At 41.4% G+C, this 15,360-nt stretch overlaps 1 protein-coding gene across 2 annotated transcripts; it reads right to left on the bottom strand.

The window, feature by feature from the left end:
- Positions 1 to 4,152: 4,152 nt before the first annotated feature.
- On the bottom strand, positions 4,153 to 14,717 carry HEY2 (hes related family bHLH transcription factor with YRPW motif 2). 2 transcript variants are annotated; one of them, XM_029944969.1, is made up of 5 exons: positions 14,294 to 14,717; positions 12,300 to 12,378; positions 12,085 to 12,168; positions 9,666 to 9,747; positions 4,153 to 4,973 (listed from the first exon to the last, which is right to left on the bottom strand). In XM_029944969.1, exons 1-5 carry the CDS (start codon positions 14,374 to 14,376, stop codon positions 4,288 to 4,290), a joined length of 1,014 nt encoding a protein of 337 aa, XP_029800829.1. In that variant the 5' UTR covers positions 14,377 to 14,717; the 3' UTR covers positions 4,153 to 4,287. The 2 variants fall into 2 exon arrangements, with proteins under 2 accessions (XP_029800829.1, XP_029800830.1); XM_029944970.1 differs by lacking the exon at positions 14,294 to 14,717 and adding an exon at positions 13,319 to 13,442.
- Positions 14,718 to 15,360: the final 643 nt, after the last annotated feature.

The following is a 15,360-nucleotide window of genomic DNA, read 5'->3' as shown; positions in this document are numbered from 1 at the left end:
GACTGAGCCCTGACCTCACTGTTAGCATAGAGCCTACTTGGAATTCTCTCTCTCCCTCTCTCTCACTGCCTCTGTCCCACTCATGTTTTTTCTATCTCAAAATAAACAAAACAAAAAATAACCCTGATCTTAAACCAACAGTGTCTTGCAATTTGATGGAGTCTTACTTATAAAAATTGCTTTGTAATGATGTGACCTCATGATGTAATGATGTAATGATTAGAAAACGAACATGTTGATTATAAAAAGAAGATAATCCAGAAGGCTTATTTATGATACATATGATATGTATATGTGGTTCATTAGAGCCATCACTCTAGTTAACATCTGGCCTTTTTTTCTGTTTGAACATTACTTTAAAAGTCCCTTGGATTTATTCAAATATGACAGTTATCATATTTGTAATAAACACTATCCCAGTGAGACCAAAAAACCTCTCCAACTAGTTCTCAGAAATCTCTTGTCTCACTCTCATGGCACTTCCTTCTTTTGAGGGTCCTTGTGAATAGCTACAGTGAGAGTCACACCTATCATGGTCAGGCTATAGAATTACATTTGCATGTGCTACCACATGCCATTCGAAACTTAACGTGTACACACAGTGCTTCTGACTCACTGATGGAAAATACAAAACTGTGCTTTAATCATTGTTGAACTATATTTCTAGGCCCAAGATGGAGCTACTCCTACCCAGGTGCTACGTCAGCAGATGGAACTCCAGAGAACTTTGGAGTCCTTATAAATGTTCCACTTGACCAGAGATGCAGTGTATCCAGTTAGCCAATCCCCCAGTGCCAAGCTAATTCTGGGCCTTCTCACCCTAAACAAGGTTGATTATGTAACTCTGCCAATCAGATATTTTCCATTTTTCTCTTCCTTGTTCTTTACTCTTTATCCTATAAAATCTTCCTGCCTTCTGCTCAATTTTGCAGTTCTCCAAGAGGAACTGCTTGAGAAAGTGTTAAATAAAGTTTGTATTACTTATTGTTTTCTTCAATCATTTTCTGACATTAGTCATTTTTAACATTTGGGGAAAACCAAATTTCTAAAAATGTCATCATTTTCCTTTTATCCTACCAAAAATCCGACTAACTTTTACACAATATAACTTTTACACAAATAAAAGCCACTGATAAATCAAACTTTAAAAGTTCTTTTCCTCCTGAACCATAAAAACTATTTTTTTTTTCTGTTTTGGGAGCAAACATGAAAACCACCACACCTAAAGGTAGAACACCACTTTCACAGAACATGGAATCAACAGTTGTTAGAAACATCAGACTAAAAATGGAGTCACTTGTGCAAGCCCCATATTGGCAAACCAAGACTTAATATCTAACCAAATCACAGTGACCTTTAACTAGTCAATCTAGCATTAACTAATCACTACCAGTGAGGTCATCTTCATGACAGACCTCCTCCCTTCCCCCAAAGGAAGGTGACCTTGCCTGAACCAATTCACTCTTTGTTAGAAACTTCCTTTTGCAGCCCCCTTCCGCCTATAAAAGCCTTTCATTTTGTATAGCTTCTTGGAGCTTCTTTCTATTTGCTAGATGGGATGCTGCTCAACTCATGAATTGCTGAATAAAGCCAATTTGATATTTAAATTTACTTAGTTGAATTTTGCTTTTTAACACAGTGAAATGTGATGTCAATAGCTAATGATGTGAAACATTTATCCAGGACCAAATAACTTCAAATGACCAAAATTATAGACAATAATTATCTTTAGGAACTATGACAACCCTTAGCAACTATGTCACAAGTTGTTTTACAAACATTTTAATCAATTAATTGGAAAAATAACAGCCCATATGTAACCGGGAAGGAAAAAATGTAAGGAAAAACCAAAAAGGATGAGAAAGGGAGGAAAGGAGGAAGAAAGAGAATTTATCTTAAAATATTTAATCCAAATTAAAAATAAAAATTCCTGATCTCTAAAATGGTTTATGTTCCAAAAAAGGAAAAGAAATTCTTTGAATGCTGAGATTACAACAGGCACAGAATCTGCTAGCTGATTTTAAAATAAGAATTACTTCTATGCCTATTGTCCACAAATCAGGACTCAAAAGCAAACTTCAAATATTACTTAATCCATTTTCTTATTTTCTACCTAACTCCATCAGAACTAAAAGAAGATGCAATAACCACAGAACTTACAGACAGGAGGAACAAAGTGATCTGTTTTTGCTCATATTTTATCCACATACAAAAATTAGAAAAACTATATACTTCAAAACTAAAATAATGTAAGAAACCTCACCCTTTTTTCTTTAACTGTGAGCATAATTGATATGAATAAAAACATTTAAAAAAAATTCTTATGTTTAGCCCAATAGCTTCAGGAACTGAAATAATCTCTTCTAGGCTTCATTGAAGAAGGAGAGAGATGTGCGTAATTTCTACAGCATCAAAACAAAGTTTCATTGAGGTAGGCACAGAGGGTTTATCATCAGGAAGCATGTATGTGCTTATCACATATGCAAGTGATGTTTTAAAAACCCTCTACAAATGTTTTTGAGTTACAAAAATGTATGACACGTCCTAGCTTATTATTCCAGGTTCAATTTGCTATTATTTGGAGTTCTTGTATTTGCACTTTTCTAAGAACCATGGTTAAGATAAAAGGCAGAGAAACTGATCACTTCCTGTCTCCAAATAATGTCATACCTGCCTATGCTGAACTGATTTACAAGCTCCAATAAACGCTATTTTCAGGCAAGCCTGTGAATTATATTAAATGACTCTGAAAGAGAAAAAGAAAAGCCACGGCTTAAATTGTTAGTGAAGGAAGGCCTTGCTTGAAATTCATGTCAACTTTCCATTCTGCAAAGCAACTCATCCACATAAAAATAGTCAAAAAGGACTTCATTTAATTAGTGATATGTCGACTTTTGCATAGAAAAAGGTTACAAAGTATTACAAAAAAGACTAGGTACAATAATTTTAAAACAAATATTTAAAAAGTATAATTTTATATAATGTTTAACATTCTCATGTTTATTGCTTTCTCCACACAGCAGAGAAATGAAGTGCATAATAATACATGCTGTGTCTTTACCTTCCAAACATAAAATCTCATGTGCTCAATTTCAATGTATTAAGAGATTATTTTGTCATTAAAAATTAAAAACGAAAGAATACTATTATGTAGCACTAGTCTAGGCATGAACAAAAATAATTTATGTACATCCCATTGCATACATTCATCTTGATTTGGGATCAAATGCAATCATGAGCTTGACAAAGAGCATTAAAAATCGTGGCTTTTCTCTTCCCAATGCTCTCTCCCTGTCTCATCACCTCCAGAAATGCAACTTTTCCCAAAGGGTGACAAGAATAGGTATTACACATTATCAGGACAAAATAAAGAGGATAAATATGTAAAAACAGTCCAAATGAAACAATAAATTAACCTAAACTTTTACACGCTGGAGAGTTTTCAAGTTGGCATGAATCAAATAGCTTCTGGTGGGCACCCGGTAGGCAACTGCTTGTAGGTGCACTCTATAAATGTATGGTTTTACATAAAGAAGCACCAAATTTTGAGCCATGAAAACAAGAGTGCCTGGGGGCTTGCAGGCAGGGCAGAAATGGCTGTTAATCTGAGCACTGATGGAATAATTGCTTATACCAATGCATTGCTAAATGTCACCATTTGATAGGCAAGTCTGTACAAAGAGAGCAAACTAAGAAAAAACTAGGTCTTTCAACTTGAAAATTATTTTCAGCAATCCTTTTGGCCAACAAAAGCCTGTTGGTTTCAACAGATTACTCTTTTCTGGCATTTTATTTAAATGTCTGCAGCCTAATGCAAGACTTCTGTCCCTTTCCTGTCTTAACCTAACCTCTATGATCTTCTTTACTTGTGCAATGTTATCTGTTCACAAGGAAACTTTACTAGCTCAGGCACTTATGAAACAAAAATTTTTTTTTTCCATCTAGTTTCAAGAGAATCCAGTCAGGGCTTTTTTTTTTTTTTCCCTTTCCCAATTCAGATATACTGATGCACTGCTGGATGGTACAGTCCATACATTTCCCAGGAAACTTCTAACTGAAAACGAGTGTGAAGTTTTCAAAAGTTGCTGATGTCAGTTACCAAGCTGCCTTAAACAAAACAAGAGAGAAAAGATAATACCACATTTCCACTTGTGAGGTTTGTGTCTCAAATAGCTTTATTGTTCCTTTGTGGATCTGTAGACATCTGTATGGCTACTTTCAGGGTGCCTTTAAGCTGACTGAAATGAAGGACATTCAGTTACTATAGTATTGCAGGAAGTTCAAAGCTTAAAAAGCTCCCACTTCTGTCCCCCAGGGTCGGTAAGGTTTACTGTTTGTTCCACCGCTTGTCTGCTGAGGGCTGGACGCAGCTGACACCGTCAGGGGCGGGCTGATGGCTGTGGCCGCTGCCACCGCGGCAGCTGCGTTCGGGGGGAGCATGGGGAAGGCCCCCGCGAAGGACAGAGGGAAGCTGTGCGCCGCTGCGGTGGCTGCTGCAGCGGCCGCGTGGACAGTGGCCGAGAGGGACAAGAGAGAGGTGGACAAAGGTGGCATGCAGGGGGCAACACTGCCCGTCGACGGCATCCGAAGGGCAGAATCCGCATGGGCGAACGTGGCTGTGAGCAGGGCGGAGCCGTGGGCAGGAGGCACTTCTGAAGCTGTGGAGAGGCGACAGGGCGTTGACTCGGAGGCGTGGAGTCCGTTGGGTTGGAGCAAGGCGGCGGGGAGGTGGTGGAAGGCCGCCGCCCAGTGGTGCGGGTGCAGGGGGTGATGGTGGTGGGCCAGCGAGGACGTCATGGCCGCTGCCTCCCGCTGCGAAGCGCACGTGCTGAGATGAGAGACCAGTCGCACCCGCAGGGGATCCGAGGAGTCCAGGCCCTCCACGGAGCTCAGGTACCTGGCCACCTCTGTTAAGCACTCCCGGAATCCAATGCTCATGAAGTCCATGGCAAGAGCATGTGCGTCAAAGTAGCCTAGAAGGGGGTTTGAGCGAAGTGGGGGCCAGGGCAGGGAGTGAGAGAAAACGGTACAATTACTGTGAGTGAACGCCCACTGTGCTCCTTCTCCCTGTGCTGCAGAAGGTTCAAGCAGAATGAAGACCCTTTCTGAAAACGGTGCCAGTTATTTCTGGTTGTAACTTTGCAGAAGGAAGGACACTTTGCAATTCATATGTGTGACAAGGCTGGCAATGCTATATACCACAGCTGTCCTTGCAACCAAATGCCACAGTGGGGAAAAAAATTAAGAACATCCTTGTTTCAGGCACTTCCATAAAAAAACAAGAGGGGGGATGTCTCTCCTTTGGTACTGTGGGATAGTGAAATTCCCTCATAAAATTTGCACGGCAGTACAGAGTTTCAGTCTCTGTCTGTGTCCCATAAGGTGGAGATTAAAGGGTTTATCTGAAACATCCTCACTCTTGGCATTTGTCACAGAGATATGAAATGCATCTTAGCTTGAGGACCGTCTTTAAAAATATGCTAGGCTTTCTAAATAAATTCAACAATGCTTCTTGACTCACAGTGCTTTTTTTTTTTTCCAAAGTGAAAACATCTTGTCATTAGTTTGTAAGAAAAAATTGATGAAAACAAAATGACTTTTTAAAAATCTTGCTTACTAATTTGAAGATCTTATTTTTTATCAGGCAACATAGGCTGCTTTACTGATATGAGATTACTATACCTCTTCACTTTTCTGAAATTAAAATATATATTTCCTTCACTGGTTGGCTTACATTTTCCTGGCATCTACTCAAGAAAAAGATGTGTACTGGGGCACCTGGGTGGCTCAGTCCATTAAGCGTCCCACTTCAGCTCAGGTCATGATCTCACAGTCCGTGGGTTTGAGCCCTGCCTCGGGCTCTGTGCTGATAGCTGAGTCTGGAGCCTGCTTCAGATTCCTTGTCTCCCTCTCTCTCTGCCCCTCCCCAGCTTGCTCTCTGTACCCCTGTCTCTCAAAATAAAGACATAAAAATTTTTTTAAAAAAAGAAAGAAAAAGACGTATATTAATTTTTCGGTATGTTATACATGCACTGCCCACACCGAAGGCCACTACCGTAAAAATGGCTTGAGTTAGGTCACATTTAGGAGAATCCCTTTTTATCCATTTGTAATACATTGGACAGAAAATAATACTGGATTTTTATTAATAGTGCCGATTTAGGATAGAATAATAATCAGACATTTGGGGAAATGCCACCACTTTGAATGGGTGACATCTAATATGTACAAATGTATATTTTTTCAGATTCTTTCTCATTTGCAACTTTTAAGAAATTTTTTTATTTTTTCTTTTAATGTTTATTTTCTTGAGACAGAGAGAGAACATGAGCAGGAGAGGGGCAGGAAGAGAGGGAGACACAGAATCAGAAGCAGGCTCCAGGCTATGAGATGTCAGCACAGAGCCCGACACAGGGCTTGAACCCCTGGACTGTAAGATTATGACCTGAGCCAAAGTCGGATACTTAACTGACTGAGCCACCCAGGCACCCCGCAAAAAAATATTTTTTTAAGCGATTTTCAAAATAAAAATTTACTCAGTTTTGGGATATGGGTATATCTAAATGAGAAATACCACAAATTTATTTTCATCTAAGGCATTTATATTATCTTTTTCATGTTTCTGCAGATCAAAGTATTACCTGTTTCATTTATCATCCACTGAAAATTAAGCCACCTTATTCTGTAATCAAAGTACTTTGGAAAACAGTATTCACAATAATATTCACATTCCTAAATAAAGGTAGACTATCAACAGAAACTTGGAAGTCCCCAAAAGACATCTGGGGCAAAAAGATACACCACTGAAAGATACACCATTAAAAATAACAGCACAACACAGATATAAGAAAATATCACGAACTGTGGGAGATCAGCAACAAAAATAGTCATCATCCCAGACTTCAGCTTAGTTAGCACCAAAGTCCCTGGGATTAAGAGGGAAAGCTCTTCCTGAAGACACCGCCTCTGTGAACAGAGTTCACATGTTCTTTGTGGGGTGTTGCAGGCTGCTAATTTTCATGAGGGAAGGAGGGAGGAAATCAATAGAAGTCAGAGTCCAGAAATGCAGGGGGATCTAGAAATTTAGGTTACTCTACTAAATTTTCTCTAGAAGCTATTGCAATACCAAGATAGACTGTAAAGAAAGGAACAGAACTGGAGCCCCAGCAGCTTCTCAGAATTTTTATGAGGGGGTACAAGGTGATTGCAAGTGTGGTCTGCCAGCTGTACGTCATTATATATGGCTGCGTTCTCTGTTGCATATGGAGGAACATCAATTGTGTGATTCCTATTCTATTGCTGAATGCAGAGGGAAATGGTGATGAGCAGCTGTCTCCTGGGAATAGATATTGGGCCAATTATAAAAGCACACAGGGCCATTCCATACCACTTCCTCTGTGCCATCACTGCTATACAGCTTTAAGTTGTGACAAACTCACAACAACCTTGTGAGGTAGACACTATGGCTGTTGTCATTTTTCGGATGAGGAAACTGGAGCTCTGAGAGGGTTAGCAGTCTACCCAGAGTCACAGAGCTAATATGTGGCAGAGTCAGGATTTGAAACCAGGTGCTCCAACTGTAGAGTCTATGCCCTTCACCCCTGGGAGGCCCCCACAGCAGATGTCTTACATGATGTGAGCTCACATTGCCCCCCCTTCCTCTGCAAGGCCCACACTTTCTCCTGTGGGACGACCTCTCTAACGACTTGGCAGTCAGGTGATTTGTGTGGAGCTTGCTTGGAAATGTCTGTTCATAAACTATTCTGGGATGAATTTTAGGACTGTTCAGGTAGCCAAGAATAGCAACCAAGAATGGACTTTAGTTTTTATAATAAGGCATAAGAACAACATTACTCTTCAGAAGTAATAGCTCATGCCAAATATTTGCAACCCTGGTAAGAATTCTTAGCCTTGTGGTGAACACCAAGGGAGCCAGAGCAATCAAACTGCTGTGTCCCACACCATCACTAACTCAACTAGTCTTCTACTTCTGAGGTAGCAGGTGCTGAGACAAAATCATGGGGCTGGAGGTGCTTTAGTGCTCAGAGTGCTCGCGTAGGCCGCACAGTGCCACAGAGCACTTCTGCCTTGGGTTAGAGGCCAGTCGGTGGCCAAGCTGGGCGGGGTCACTGGCTTCTATGGTTTCATCCAGTTCTCTTCTCTATTATGTACGAATTTTTGCATCCTATGCTGAGGGTTAATTTTAATGATAAGAGATCACAATTCCATATCCATTCAGAATGGTTCCTAGACAAGGTGCAACCTAGAGAAGGTGCAACTGAGGTGAAGTCAAACCATGGGGTTCTCTTTAATGTGATTACTGCCCACCTATACGACAGTGAAGGCCAGTGCTGATGTTTTGTTTTTTCAAGTTTATTTATTTTGAGAGAGAGAGAGAGAGAGAGAGAGAGAGAGAGAGAGAGCGAGCAAGCGAGAGCGAGAGCAGGAGAGGGGCAGCAAGAGGGAGACAGAGAATCCCAGGCAGCTTCCACACTGTCAATGAGGAGCCCAATGCAGGGCTTGAACCCACATAGTGAGATCATGACCTGAGCCAAAACCAAAAGTTGGACACTTAATCAACTGAATCATCCAAATGCCCCCAGGGCTGATGTTCTAAAGCTCTTTAGCAGTATGGCTGTACTGGAGTTAAGTACTGAAGTACTTCTATACCAATTGGTAAACAGCTACTTCCCTCCTATGCTTTGTCTCTGTTCTGATCTAGGGCAAACTGTGATACTATGTATGAAAAGCTAATGCTGAGCAGAGAAGCCTCCAGGATGGAGGGTAGCACTTAACCCCTAGAGGTACCTTCTTCTCAACCCAGTTGTCAAATATACTGAGTAACAAAAACACTCTTGGGTAAGATGAGTACCAAAGGCTTGTTTGAAGGGTGAAAAAGATACAAAAGGGAAAAATCAAGTCTGAGTAACGTGTGAGAAAAAGGAAATCTGAATAAATATTACAGCTTTCAGGATCTCAAGTCTATTTTTAATATGACATGAGGGTTCATCCCTGACCTCTGGATGATTCTAGTACATAAGATATCTCGCCAGGGCACTGGGCCAGGGGCACCTGTTTCTGTTTGCTCTCTACAGGAATGACTCTGCTCCATTAAGAGTTTCCAGTTCAGAGATTTACTACCTACACTTCAAACGTTCTGTCTGGTCCAAACCCAAGACCAACCAAAATCTGAAAACAATGAAAATAATTCTAAAGTCAATTCTTTGGAATAGTTGCACCGTATTGAGTCCTAGCCTTGATCTAACAGGGAGTCTGTGGGGAAGGGAAAGAAGAGAAAAAGATTGCCTTTAACCTCCTGTTTATGTTTGGATGTTTGTGTGTTTGTTTTGTCTTTCTGTACAGATTCCAGCATGTGCTTCTGAGGTCCCAAACAAATCTCTGACCAGGCTGCCGTGAATGGAGCTTTACTCCCACAGTATTATGAAAGCAAACACAAGCCCAGGGTCAAGTGCTTCTTTTGTTCCAGAAGTTCTTTCCCACGAGTTCAATCCTGCCATTAGCATTGATTTCCACAGCTTTAATCAGGGACCTCCTATCTTAGCTTGTTAAAGAACTGTTCAACTATGACTTTCCTATAATCTTAGGGGGGGAAATGAAAAGAGAAAGGCAGAAAGGGGGTAAAAAAAATGAAGTCACCTCCTTACCTTTACCCCCAGTTGCCTGAAGCATCTTCAAATGATCTACAGTCATTTGCAATATTTCAGCTTTCTCTAACTTTGCAGATCCCTGCATAAACAAATCATGAAGTCTTATAAGTGTTTATAAGTCCTATGGAAACTGATTTGGAACATTTGGCACTGGATTTTCCATTTTTCTTCTCACTAGAAAAGTCTAATTTTTTTCACAGAAAAATCTGAATTCTTTGCAAACTTTACATGCAAACAATAATCATTATGTCATACCTAATGACAGATATTTGCCAATTTATTTAAAGACTAAAAGGCATTACAAATAATTTTTAATCATAAGATTAAACTACACTCGTAAGATCACTCCATTAAAACTATTACATCTGCAAAAATCTCAAGCCTTGCATCCAATCTCTACTCCATATTAGGCAACATTCAATAGTCTTATGTAATGGTGCAGTCTAGATCAGTCGAATCTAGACTGATCTAGGAGAAGAAAATGGATCTTAGCAAATTAGGTTTTTCAAAAATAAAAAGTTCTAGTAAGTCTTTAAGATACACCCCTGGTAAGGAGAACCAAAAACAAAAAAGGGAAGACTTTTAAGGGTTATTTTCCCAACAATTACCAGCAGGTGTCACTGTGAACTCCAAGTTCGTAAACATGAAAGCATACTTTACTCCCTACCTAGTAAGCATCAGAAATGCTTAAAGATATTTGAACTCTTTAGAATAGTTCTTAATAAAAATGCCTTGGGAATAAATTTAAATGTCCTACTTTTCAAAATAAGGCAACCTCTAAAAACCAACCAAAATACAAACGTGCCACCTTGAACTGCCTCAGAGGACTCTGGGTAGCTTCTAATTTCCTGGAAAAACTAAATAATTAAATCAATGTGTCTTTTTGAAAAGGAAACTGAAGTTTTTTTTCAGGTTCCTATGCTCCACTTTTTTGTGAAAATTATCAGCACCCCGTACATGGTGAGAGTGCCAGAGACATTGAAACTGCTAGAAAGAAACACTCTTCTAATCACACTGTGACAGGGCCAGCTCGCTAGGGTTGGTAGCCAAGCTTGGCAAATGGGAAAGCCTGTGTTTATGGTAACTAACTGCCAAACAACTGAGGTTAGCTTTTAAGGTCTGTTTTAAGTCGACATTTAAGAAAAAAAAAATCTAACAAACTGATGGGGGGAAAAATCACCAAAATGACTGTTCTTTATAATCACAGACATTTCAGTACCCAAAGTGAAAAACATGGATTACTGATATTTTCATTTTCAGCTTATTGTCATTGAAAATATTACTAATTAAAACTACAATTTTCACGTTACATTTCACTTACCAAAGATGGTTTCAGCATATAGGTATCTTTTTTCTCTCAAAAATGTATAATCAAGAGCATATTACATCTTGTACTTCTGTCAATATTCAATTTTTCCATCAAGATGTACAGTAGTTTCAGTGAAAGTAACTAATAGCAAAATTGCAATTTCTGGATAATTTCCAAGGGCTTTTGTAGGGCTTGCTGTATAATGTTTGTGGTTCATGAAGTAAACAACAAAATGAAATAAACAAACATCTGCTGTCTTCCGGGCTATTTGAATTAAATTGAAAGTATTTTCAATACTGTATGATGCCATAGTCTTTGAAAGATGCTCTTAGAAATCTGTGCCATTAGCCACTGTGGAAAGAGATGTAAAACTTTTCCAAGAAAATGACAAAGGAAGATTTAAAATTTTGGCTTCCTCCCATTCTAAGTGAGCAAAAAAAATTTTCTTTTGGTAAAGGAATACTTGAATTCTGAAAAAGGGAATTGTTGGCTAGTTTTACTCTTATCAAACTTCCAAAAAGATGCTCCAAATAGAACACCATTCTATTAATCTAGGGATTAAAAAAGAAACCAAGTGATTTGGTAAATAAATGTTATTAGTATTACTATTTCAGAACTAGATCTAGAGATGTTACTTCCTGGACTTTGGTCATTTTTAAAACAAAAAGCATTCTTTTAGCAGTTCCCAAAAAATTGAAATTTCGTGTGATTATATATATATATGTATGTATGTATGTATGTATGTGTGTGTGTGTGTGTGTATATATATATATATATATTTTTTTTTTTTTTTAACGAGTATGACATGCAGCTGGGTTTTGAACAAAACCACTACTGGTCTTCATAGAAAGAACAGAGAAAGCATGAACACTGTTACCCTTAAGGGAAAATAAGCTGAAGAATGGAAATGTTTTTCAACTTCATGATGGATTATGTTTTTAATAGTTTTGCCACAACAAAGCATTTTATTGAAATAGCTGCTCTGTGCCAGATCAGGGCACATACACCATTATTTTAATGAGCTTTAACAAGAACCCACATTCCCAGATGAGAGAATCAGATTTTCTGGGCCTTTTGGTGGGGTGGTCAGGGGTGAGGGTTGCTTACTTGTTTTTCAAAAGCAGTTGGCACCAGTCGTCTCAACTCAGATAAACTGTTATTTATCCGATCTCGACGCCTTTTCTCTATTATCTATCCCAAAGAAAGCAAAACAACAAAAGTTTATGAATACACAAATGGTAAAATTACTCTTAATGGAAGAATACCACTGTTACACATTATGCTGGATTACATGAACTAAGAAGAAAAGAAAAATCACATACCCCTCTCCTTTTCTTTCTTGCCATAATCTGAGATGTTGTTGTTGGGGAGTTTGATCTAATCACAGAGCTACTACTTTGCCTGTGGAACAGAACAGTATGTCAGGTGCTGTATTAACGTAACAATAGTTTCTTCTGGGTATTTGATGGCATCCATTAAATATTGAGCTACTGCACAGCTCAGGTCTATATTATTTTATTCTTAATTCTTACTTTTCTCTTAACATACTTTGTTTCAGTCCTTGTATCTCTTTCCAGGTAAGAATTATGCTTTTTTTTTTTTTTTTAACAAGTCATCCAGGCACCAAATCAATTGGCAGAAACATCCCTCAACTTTTAAGTCTTGCAGTGAAGAAATTACAGGCAGACAGAATAAGAAGTTAGAAATTAATACTTCCTGGTTCGACTCAAAAATGTTTCTTGAAAATCAACTAATGTCTAATAGCATCCTTCCTGCACCCTCCTGGTCAGATACACCAAACAAAGCAAAGCTATTTTAACATAAAAGCCATGTTTAGCACCACTATCAAAGAGATCTACATGTCAAACTGTTGTTCCTAGATGCAATCTTCAAAATAAACATGTTATTGTACAATTTTAAAACTTCAGTTAGACACATCTCCTACAGGGAAAGAAACTCCACAAATACAATGTTTTGTATACTAATCTTCCAAAAGAATGCTCCAAATTAAATATGGCACTGATAGGAAAATTAAAATTAGATCAACTACTAGGTAAATGTTTTACTTTGAAAAGGAAACTGTAGGTATCTCATAGTCTTCAATCTAAGCTTAAACCTAGGGGCTGCAATCAATCTTGAGCTTACTAATGAAAAGATACTTTATACTGAAAGTTCAATCAGATCATTGTCACAACTTTTATGATCCTTTCTAGTTTGTACACATTTCTCTTCATAATTCGTGGACACTATGCCTCTTTATGTTCTCAAAATTTTCAGGTTCCTATTATTTGTTCTCTTTCATTTTAGAAATGTTGCACACACCAGGTTCTTATTACCTCACCTTCTCACTTCTGGATCTTATTTCTGAATTAACTGTCTCCCGCAGTCCCACCCCATCGCAACTGGTTTCGCCTTTCACATGGCTTCTTCTGTTTTTCAGATCTCAGTTTTTAAGAGGACACACACTTTAATAATTAAAAGATACTTCGTAAACGCTTCCTGTAAATATCTTTGCTGTTGCTGATTTCACGCTTTGGTTTGTGCTTATTAGAATAACGATGTGGAACGAAAGCCAGCTTTCCAAAGGTAGGAAAAATTTTGCTCTTTGAGTGACAGCTGCAGATAAATAATTAAGGAGCTTCTGGGGATGCCAATTAGAAGCAATTATCATTTGACCCGCCTTGGCACTAAAATGCCTCGGTAATCTCCCTCTGTCACTGGAAAGTGGAGGTCTGGCTTCTGTGATCACGACTCCGATCTTTTCCAGGCTTAAGAACAAGCAATCGATGAGATGATCTACGCCCGCAACGATCTGTCACTCACTCTCCCGTCAGCCCACTCAGACACCGCCAACCTGGAAAGCTCAACCTCCTTAACATCGCAAACTGCTTTAATATCTCCAAAAGGCAAGTCACCTTTTTAGGCTCTTGAAAATGAAAAAAGAAAAAAGATCAATCTGTTTTTCTCTTCGCCTGACCCATCTTGAAAGTGCTCCCACAGTTTCGGTGGCGGGGGCGTCGCCCGTCGCCAGCCGGTCCGCACGCCCAACGCTGACAGCCGGGGACCCTCCCTCGCCAACTCCTGCCCGGTCTTTCAGTAGCGTCCCCCTTCCTCTCCGCCCCACCCCTGGTGTGAAAACCGACATCTCCCGCCCCACCCCAACGCACGCTCCGTGAGCGCCCAGCGCTCAAAGTTTCCCGGGCAAAACTTTCCCCGCTCCGTTAGGACGCTGCGGAGAGGAGCCTCGGGATTTCCACGGAGCCGCTGGCGCACAAAGCTGCCCCGACGCCTCGGCCTACGTCGAGCCCGCGCTCACCCCGAGTAATTGTTCTCGCTCCCCACGTCGATGGTCTCGTCCATGTCGCTCTCGGAGGTCGTCTCCTCGCAAGGGCGCTTCATTGCAACGAAGACGGCGCCAGGCACAGCCCAGCCCAAACCAGCGACGCCGAGCGGGACGCAGCACCCTCCCCGCCTGCCTCCTCCCTTCCTCCCTCCCTCTCTGGGCCCGGGCAGGCGCGACTCCCGCGGCGGCGCGGTCGGCTCCTAGCGGCTCTTTCCCACGCCGCAGCGGAGCTCGGCCGCAAGAACCGGCGCCGGCCACGCCCCTCCGCGCGGGTGGGGCCCCCTCGCCCGCCTCCCGCGCGCTGGCCCCCGCATCTCCGCCAGGTCCGCCTCCTCGGGGTCGGCGTGGTCCGCGATTGGCTGGTGTGGAGGGGCGGGTCCGCGCTCGCCAATGCTCGCGGCGGAGGCTCCTGCAGAGGCGTGGGAACGCAGCCGCGCACCTGGGGTCCGGGAGCAGCGCGCGGGCGGGAGAGGCAGCGGCGGGCCTGAGAGGGAAGCTGATAGCTCCCGCTAGGGCAGCGCGCGGACCTAGGCGCGGGCGCGGCGAGGGAAAGCCGCTGAGGGGCGGGCTCCGGACCTCGGGTTTCGGCCTTCCTCCTCACCCCCCACGGTCTGACGGTGAAGTGTCTGTCTTGTGTTTAAAGAATAACCCCAAGCGCGTGGCTGAGTGTGAGCGAGCGTGTAGTGACGTTGGGAGGCGCCGTGGCTTAACCGAACCGCCCCACTGTGCCGTCCCTCGTCTGGACCAAAACTGCTGACTGGCTGACCCTGAAGGTCACATTTGCCCGCTGGGGTTTTTGAAAACGTTAAATCAAAGTTGTTTTTCTCCTTGGCAACTCCCGAGGCTGCTCCGAGGCCTCTGGGCTGTGGACAGATAAAGCGCGAGTTTCCCAGACCAGGTACCTAACCGCTGGCTGTCGGAGGGTCTGACTACCACGTGACGTTCGCTTCGCTTTAATCAGTTATTTCCATTTGGCCACAGGGGCCTTGGATGGTAGACTCCGCTGAGTAGACCGTGAGCCGGAGTTGTATCTCCTCCGG

This window comes from Suricata suricatta, chromosome 7 (assembly GCF_006229205.1).
Source record: "Suricata suricatta isolate VVHF042 chromosome 7, meerkat_22Aug2017_6uvM2_HiC, whole genome shotgun sequence".
NCBI classification, from domain to species: Eukaryota; Metazoa; Chordata; class Mammalia; order Carnivora; family Herpestidae; genus Suricata; species Suricata suricatta.
This window is presented reverse-complemented; position numbering and strand designations above follow the sequence as displayed.

Bases quoted from the DNA above. Each gene is read 5' to 3' on its own strand.
- HEY2 (XM_029944969.1), bottom strand. From the start codon at position 14,376: ATGAAGCGCCCTTGCGAGGAGACGACCTCCGAGAGCGACATGGACGAG. The intron at 12,169-12,299 runs GTATGTGATTTT...TCTTTGGGATAG, and splicing joins CAAGAAAGAAAAGGAGAGGG to ATAATAGAGAAAAGGCGTCG. The intron at 4,974-9,665 runs GTAAGGAGGTGA...ACCCCCTTCTAG, and splicing joins TCAGGCAACTGGGGGTAAAG to GCTACTTTGACGCACATGCT.